Source organism: Nylanderia fulva, unplaced genomic scaffold (assembly GCF_048542155.1).
Source record: "Nylanderia fulva isolate GAGA-0341 unplaced genomic scaffold, ASM4854215v1 Scaffold143, whole genome shotgun sequence".
Classification (NCBI taxonomy): Eukaryota; Metazoa; Arthropoda; class Insecta; order Hymenoptera; family Formicidae; genus Nylanderia; species Nylanderia fulva.
The window spans coordinates 227,535-236,061 of record NW_028189655.1 but is presented as its reverse complement, the minus strand read 5'-3'; the positions used below and the strand labels follow the sequence as shown (position 1 = coordinate 236,061).

The 8,527-nt window shown below is 41.6% G+C and overlaps 1 protein-coding gene across 1 annotated transcript; it reads right to left on the bottom strand.

Moving 5' to 3' along the window:
- Positions 1 to 946: 946 nt before the first annotated feature.
- LOC146724209 (uncharacterized) lies at positions 947 to 8,321 on the bottom strand. The gene is made up of 3 exons (XM_085480334.1): positions 6,538 to 8,321; positions 2,342 to 2,678; positions 947 to 2,077 (listed from the first exon to the last, which is right to left on the bottom strand). Exons 1-3 carry the CDS (start codon positions 8,319 to 8,321, stop codon positions 947 to 949), a joined length of 3,252 nt encoding a protein of 1,083 aa, XP_085336460.1.
- Positions 8,322 to 8,527: the final 206 nt, after the last annotated feature.

Genomic DNA, 8,527 nt, shown 5'->3' with positions numbered 1-8,527 from the left:
TTTTGAATTCACATATGTGAAGATGTCGAGGTTGTCGATTCTGACCTTGGAACGGCTTTTGAATGTCCGCTCGGGCCTCGTTTCGAGGATACACAGCTTGGGATGTTCCGTTCGCCAAAGGTTGTATCCGCATACGTTGGTCTCGGTTGTCCTTGCTAATGCGAAGGTTGTGTCACGCGCCGTGACTGTATAAATCGTTGGCGCTTCCTCTTGGGGAGTGCTGGGCGACAATCGATATGCTATTCCTTCGTAGAGGACATCGTATCGTCCAAAGTGACAATTGTCAATTGGCAGGATTGTCCAGAAGGTGGAGGCGCCGTCGGCATCAATGCATTCGCCTGTCGTTACGGGACAGCGAGTGCCGGATGGAAGTATCACTTCATTGTTATTGTATCCAACGGGCAGCTCCAATTGTCGTATCGTGATTCGTACTGAGGCTTGCACGATCACGTCGTCCCATGAGCCGTATGCGTCGCTGAACTGGGTGCCGCTGCATTTTCCGTCTGTCTTAACTGATCCTGCGAGTGTCATTGCTCTTAGGTTTGTTGCATTTGGCTTAATCCCAGTAATGTGCTGGTTAACTCCTAGGGATATGGTCCCTGTTTCGTGCAATTTTCGGCATGTGTCTGCCGATACTTCGTGGATATACTCCTGTCTCCCGTTCTGTACCGCTGCTATATGAGAGTGCATTCCGCAGTAAAATATAGTCTGGTCTATCTCGATTTTGCATTGGTAGGCGGGAGTATGCACGAATTCACTGAGTTGGAGTAGTTGTATATAGACTTCCTCCTTCTTAGGTTCGATGCTGTCGGTTTTACACTCTTCGATATCTAAGAGGGAGAGTGTGGTGATGTTCAGGCCCCGTCCTCCGCAGTCGTATCCGATTAGTCCGCTGGATAGTGGGGCCAGGAAGGCCATGCCCAGGATGAATGCGAGAGTCCTCATCTTAGCGTGGTTGGTTGATTACTGGCCCGTCCTCCGTTGGGGCGTCCGAGATATATTCGTCTTCGAAGTGGGGGTCTTCAAGGGTGGGGGCTTGATGTGGTGAGGGCTTTAACTTGTCCATATGTACAGTTTTAGTCTTACTATTGTTTATAGCTAACTTAACATTATTTTTACCTAGTATCTTTATTATCCTATAGGGACCTGTATATTGGTCTCCTAATTTCCCTTTGTTAGGTTCCTTAAGTAAGTAAACGCTATCGTTAATCTTAAATTTACGCGTATTGATTTTCTTATCGTAGTATTTCTTACTTCTATTCTTAGCATTATTTAAGTTTTCGCGTGCGGCTGTTTGGGAATCGCGCAATTTGTTGAATAGTGTGGTTAAATATTGTGTATAGCTTTCGTTAGTCATGCTTTCGATGTCCGGGTCGCTCGAGGGGACCCGCGCGATTTTCCCGAAAATGAGTTCGTACGGAGTGTATTTTGTACCCTCATGTACGCTCGTATTATACGAAAACGATGCTAGTTTTAAAATTTGATCCCATTCACTATTTTTATCAACAAATTGCTTCAGATATTCCCAGAGTACCTGGTGTGATCGTTCTACCGATCCGTTCGCTTGTGGTCTGTACGCTGTGATCTTACATTGCTTGATTTTAAATTTTCGGTCTACTGTCCTCATGAGGCTGTTTATAAAGTGTGAGCCCTGGTCGGTGAGGATCGCTTTTGGTGCGCCGAATGTACAAATGAGGTCGTTAGTAAATGCTTCTGCTACTTGTATCGCTCCTGCTTGTCGGAATGGGATCGCAAGGGAGTATTTGGTTAGGAGGTCTTGTATAGTTAGGATGTACGTATTGTTTTGTTTCGTGGTTGGGAGGGGACCCATTATATCCATGGAGACCTTTTCGAAGGCCGAATCGGGGGTGTCGGTTAGGATCATTGGTTGCTTAGTTTTTACGCGAACCAATTTCTTTAATTGACACGCGCGGCAGTTTTTGACGAAATTTTGGACATCAGTTTTTATACCGCTCCAGGTGTAGCGTTTTTTAATCCTATTGTAAGTTTTGGTGATGCCCTTGTGTCCTGCTACCGCGGAACAATGATTTTCGGCGAGAATTTGTTCCCTTTGGTCCTTCTCGGGAATCGTTATGTCGTTCGTACAAATAAATATTCTTATGTCGATTTCGTCTAGTATTATAATTAAGAGGTTATATATCGTATTCCAATCAACATTGTCAACGTTGCCTTTACTGATCGAGATCGATTGCAAGCCCAATTCTCGGATAACGTCTAGTAGCGAGTGTATTGCTTCCTTTATTATTTCCTTTTCGGTAACGCCGGAGATTCTTTCCTTTACCGCGAGTGAAATTACGCGTCGGGTGCCCTCGCGACTTACCCTTGCCCTGCCCAAAGCTGCATCTCTGGTCATCGGCAAAGAGTTCGCTACTTGCAATATTTGGGCTCCCTTGTCGATCGGTGTTCCTTGTTGCGTTATGAAAATGACAAGGTTATCTTTCCGGGTCGCGAAATTGTCCGGGATATTTATCACGCGGGGCCTCACGGCGGCCCGTGGAATGAAAGGACTGTTTACGTTTTTGAATAACTCCTCGCTACTGGAACTGGAGTTGCTATCGGTTTCGTTTTCCGAGTCGTTGTCCTCGCTGGAACTAGGGGGCGAGTTTGTTTCCTCTGATTTCGAATTATCGGGGGTCGGTGAGGGACGCTGTTCGCCGCTGTTACGTCCAATAATTCATCTAGCGATCAATTCATCTAGCGATAAATTACCTTCTGCACAAGACGGTCTTCTCTCGCGTCTACCTCGGTGGACGTTTAAGAAGCTGCTCTCTATTTGTTTTATGGGCAACCTGCTAGGCCGGCTATACCCAGGGAAGCCGAGAGCTTGAGATTCGATTGAGAGTATCGGACGGACAAGGAAACTGACGGGGTCGGGTCGATAAATAAAGATATTTTACAAATATAATGTCATTTATTCATTTATAAAACCTTTACGTCGATATAAAGTTTATTGGTCCTGACGTGGTTTGTGCGGAGCTTGAAATTGAGTTACAATATGACTGAGCTCCAGTTCCGGATTGTTAGGCTGGTTGAGGTAAGTTATAAAAGAAGTGAAGTTATTTTGCGCTTCCTCGGGGATGACGTTATCGACGTCGTGAGTGAGATTTGCGGTGTCCTCGTTGAGAATGTGAAAAGTTTGTTCGTTGTTAAATTGTAAAAGGGGGTCGTACTCTGGCGATGTGATTGGTAGATTTTGATCCGGGATATAATATTCAGGATCGGGTAAGAATTGATGATTAGGGTTCGTTATTAACGTATTTAATTCTAACGGCGAGGGCTCCGGAAATTGCGGGTGAGAATAATCAATGTAGGGCGAAAGGTTATTTATAGGCGAATAAACGTCTGGAGAAGGGGATCGAACGATTACTCGCGTAGGAAATATTTGGACGTGTAAATTTAAGACTCTTCTTGTCCTACGTTCGCGTAGTCTGTGGAGACGTTGCTCGTCGCGATCAATTTGATTCTTCCTTCGGAAGGGAGAGACCATCTAATGGTTAAATAAATTTATATGAATAATATGTTTAATAGAACTGAGATAGTTAAATAATCAAAGGTAATTGAATGTGACTCACGTTTAAGTCGTGATTTACGTGTTAGAGAGTTAGAGACGAGATGAAAGGTTAATCTATACGAGAATGCCCTTCACCTGTTAATTAATTAAGCGTTGTGTCAATTATAATTATAATTAAACGATACTGAAAGAGAATTGGTAATAATGTGGAATAGGGAAAGGAGTCTTAGTACATGTATTAATATCTATATCAAGAATATTAATATTTGTACTTTCAAGCATCAAAGATTTAAGTTTTAAATATTGAAGTAATAATTCTTAGTAATTATCAAGACCTCTGTCATTCGGTTTGGTAAAGTATTCGCAACTATTGGAAAATGCAAGGTAATAAAAGCGTGAAAGCGATAGAGAGATAGGTGTTCATCCGGCTAGGCCGGGTTCTCTGGTCCTTGTCTTAATAGGCTAATGCGACGTTCACTTTACTAAACGTGCACCTCAGAGATGACTTGCGAATGTACCTTATGACAGGGTATATTTCTATTGGTAGTAAATAGGGTCAGGTGGTGTACACTTGTCAAATGAATCGAATATCAATATGCAAAATCACTGTCAGTTGGTGTGGTAAAGTATTCGCAACTATTGGAAAATGCAAGGTAATAAAAGCGTAAAAGCGATAGAGAGATAGGTGTTCATCCGGCTAGGCCGGGTTCTCTGGTCCTTGTCTTAATAGGCTAATGCGACGTTCACTTTACTAAACGTGCACCTCAGAGATGACTTGCGAATGTACCTTCTGACAGGATATAGTTTCTAATGTGTACAGAGGAATTAGCGGCATTCAATTCGCTAATATGTGGTAGGATACAGGGTTACATACATATATAAATAAGCAGTGATATAATAAAATACATAAGTATATTTATTATAATAGGTTGAATAAGTATGCGATATCGGTTAAATAATATTGAATAGTATTGGATAAAATATTGAATAGATCGACGATTGTAACGCAAACGTATGCAGATGCAAATCGTAGATTGAAATAATATCGGAAACGCAGAGTAATATGTGGCTTATGTCTATGCTCAAAATTCAGAGTTCGAAAAGTAATGTAAGATTGAGTTAATATTGAATAATTAAATATAATGATTAAATATAATGAGTGCCCGTCGCGCTTTACTATTTAGGGATATGTGAACTGGCTTAAATACTCACAAGGTTAGACAATGTCTAATGTGCCTTGCTATGGTACACTTCGCTACTGTGTTCTTCCCTCTGAGTCTGAAGATCTGAGAAGCCTCGATACCTCGGTCCGAAATGGCGGCTGTGTCTCACCAAAATGGCGGCTATGTCTTCAGGACCTCGTAGTATTTGCTGGTTGAGTGCTGGATTGTTGTTGACTGGAACCACTGCGACGAAATCACTGCCGTTCCGTGCCGGGCGCAGGGTTTATATACCGTAAAATGTGGCTCGCTCCTCCCATCGGGCGATGCGGCTTAGCCAATGGCAAGAGAGATATGCCGGGGAAGTACCGGAGACAATCTGTTCCTGGTAGAGATTGCGACGGTTAAGTCCCGGAGAGATGGTTTCTTAGTAGCGATAGCGGCGTTCCTTTGATGACTCATCGCCGGGCGCTCCGACTTTCCTTATCCTATTCTCGGTAGCGATAGCGGTATGCTTTTGTTGGCTATGCGCTCCGACTTTCCTTATCCTATTCTTGGTAGCGATAGCGGTGCTTCTTTGATGACTCATCGCTACGCGGCTTGCAACGGGCCTTGCAGGTTGCAACGTGTTTCAGCGTTGCATCATGCATTGCATTGTACTTCTGGTATGTAACGGTTCTCAACCGTCTTTCTAGAACCTTCTAGAATCTTTTAGGTGTTCCTTGAGAGTAAAGCCGAGTTCACATAATAAAGCGGGTTTCATACCTAATTACTACTTTTCAAGCGATATATATATATTTTAGGTATTGTTCTCTAGAATATGTCGATTCCCTTTGCGTTTTGAAATAAAATGCATTACTTCGTAAATTTTGTTATGAATTAAAATAATCATGATGGACTAGTAAAATTTATCAATTTACATTTACAGTTCATAGTTATATGTAAATTGATGGGTAACTCGCGTCAGGAACGGATTTCTAAATTTTCTAATATTTTATATCCATCATTTAAAAATTGTGATGGACAAATAAAACTTATCAATTTACATTTACATTTCATAGTTATATGTAAATTGATAGATAACTCGTGTCAGGAACGAATTTCTAAATTTTCTAATATTTTATACTTATGATTTGAAAATCACGATGGACGGTTAAAACTTATCAATTTACATTTATATTCCATAGTTGCATGTAAATTGATGGAAAACTCATATGGAGAATAACGTATTAATTTTGTGCTATTATACCGTACTTGCGGCTACATATGACTTATCGGTTATTCGCCAACTGTCCCTGACTAAGTTTAACACTCAAATTACACATATCTCTTGTGGCTAGATGTAAATTGATGCTTATTATAGAAAAGATCATAATCAAGATAAAATACCTATATATTCATGGTTGAACTACGATATCCTTATTTAGTAGTACCTTTGAGCGTACGACGGATGTAATGTTATATTGCATATGAATTTTTAGTCTCCTGATGAATGGGAGTTTTAAGGTTAATAATATATTTGCTATAGGCGTGCTTATTCTCTAACCTGTATGTTTCCTAACGAATGATCCGGAGCGGAGCACCCTTGTTAATTATGCTTTTTATGACAGAAATGTTATTTAAAAGTGGGTTGCTATTTCCATTGTCATTTGTGAGAAAACATGTTTTAACTTATGAGCAATTATATATGAGACTAAATATTTGTTAATACCGGTCTTCCATGTAGGTTAGCGATTGTCATGACTAATATGTTAAAGAATTAATTTTTTGAAAAAGATTGGAATTTTGAAATTTGTCTGGACGTTACATCTCCCCTCCTATTTGAGAATAAAACCCGACGTTGACCTAGGGTTTTGTTCGAGGTTATAAAGATGCTGTTGTAAGTCATTATATGTCTGAGGGATAGTTATATTCGTGGATTCCATTTCTCCAGGTCGTTTGGTGTTATAGCCTTGAGGTTGTGGCTGACTTATCACTGGCGGTTCTTTTGGCAGTGCAGGGGGTGCGTCTGAGATGGTGGCGAGAGGTGTGGCGTCTTCTGGGAATTTGTTCTTTTCCTCCTTTTCATTCATATTCTTGCGGCTGAGGTGAAGCAAGAGATTAGTTAGAGAGTCCCATAATGCTCCTATTAGATGTAGACTACATCCGTATACGGTGTGTAGTGCGTATCCATGAATGATGGTATCGATTGCTAGTTTAGCAATACGAACGATCATAAATACTCCAACAACACCGGCCGTGGCTGATCCGAAACTCATGAATCCTTTCCATATTTTTGCTGCGGTGTTGTCTACGATTTTGTTGAGCGATTCTTCGTCTAGTAGTTTGTATAATGAGACGGAGTCGGCGTTAACTGGATGTCCAATAAGCCCACGGGCGACGGCGTTGAGCAGTGCCGGTTTCTCTGCGGGAAACATAATGTGGTCTCTCAATTTTTCTATGTCTTGCTGCGTATAGATTCCACTAACAGCTAGTGGACCGGGTGTTAAATAACTCCAGGTAAGAGATGCGATGGGTCGTAGTTGTTGAGGTGATAACTGTCTTACTTGTGCTTTTGGTGTGAATTGTACCCAAGTGTCCTCTATTCGGTATAACGTTGGTAATTCTTGAGAACATTCTCGCTCGTTTCCGATTTTTGTGACGATTCTTGATTTGGGCGTGAGAAAGTAAGAGGCGTTTCTAACGGTTACGGGTAACTCGTTATAACATTCTTTGGTTGGACGTACGGTGACTTCTACAGGGATGCATTTTATGATCTGAACAGCTTCTCCAGTGGTGACGGCCATGTATCCCGGCGATTTCATTAGACTATACGCGAATTCATCAGGCAAGAGAGTTGCAAAGGATAAGGCGTTGGTTATTACTTGTTTTTCCAATTCACATTTTTGTTGTATGACATTATGATACAAAGATGTCATTTGATGTCGGATGTGTTTTTCAACATACACAAACTTGGAGTTCATGTAAGTGAATATATCGAGGTTATCCACAGGGATCGTACCTTTGTTGGCAAAAGTTTGGCCTTGCTTTGTTTCCAAAATAAATAATTTCGGATGTTCCGTGCGAAGCAGGGTGTATCCGCATAAAGGCTGCTCTTTGGTTTTTGTTAAGGCAAACGTGATGTCTTGCGTGGTGAGACTGTAGACGATGGGGGAGTCATCATCTGTTATCTTGGTCGTTAGTCCCTCGTATAGGACATCGTATTGATTGAAGTTGCAGGATTTCATTGGTACTGGTTTCCAAAAGGTGTAACCGTCGTCGGAGTCCAAACAGAAGCTGTCAACCAGTGTACAGATGGTTCCTGACCTTAACTTGATTTTACCGTGTTCGAGTTGTACTGGCACATAAGATGATTTGAGTGAGATTTTTGCGACTGCTTGAACAATTACGTTGTCCCACGTGCCGTAAGGGTCAGAATATTGCGTACCCTTACACGTTCCATCGGTTTTTAATTCGCCAGCCAGCGTAAGGCTGTGATAAGAAGTTTGGTTGATTTTAAGTCCACTAATTAAGTGAGCGGGTCCCAAGGAAGTAGTACCGTCTTGAAACATTCGCAGGCATTGAGAATATCCGGTTTCCTGGACGTAATCTGCTTTCCCGTTAAAGACGACCGAGATGTGCGAATGCATGCCACAGTGATATATCGTGCGGGATAACTCTAGTTTGCACTGTATAACTTCTGCATAGTTATATTCGGAAAGTTGTAATAGTTGTATATAAGTTTCTGTGGAGTTTGGGGTTTGATGATGGAGATTGCATTCTCCTACATCTAAGAGGGAAACGGCGGTAATGTTGAGATGCTGTCCACCACAATCAAATCCAATCAAGGCGAACG

What these genes read in the sequence shown, in the direction of transcription:
- LOC146724209 (XM_085480334.1), bottom strand. Translation starts at nt 8,321, where the DNA reads ATGCATTCGCACATCTCGGTCGTCTTTAACGGGAAAGCAGATTACGTC. An exon ending in AACCTCGAACAAAACCCTAG is followed by an intron (nt 2,679 to 6,537) that starts GTCAACGTCGGG and finishes TGGACGTAACAG; the next exon opens with CGGCGAACAGCGTCCCTCAC. An exon ending in CAGCTTTGGGCAGGGCAAGG is followed by an intron (nt 2,078 to 2,341) that starts GTAAGTCGCGAG and finishes ATTCCCGAGAAG; the next exon opens with GACCAAAGGGAACAAATTCT.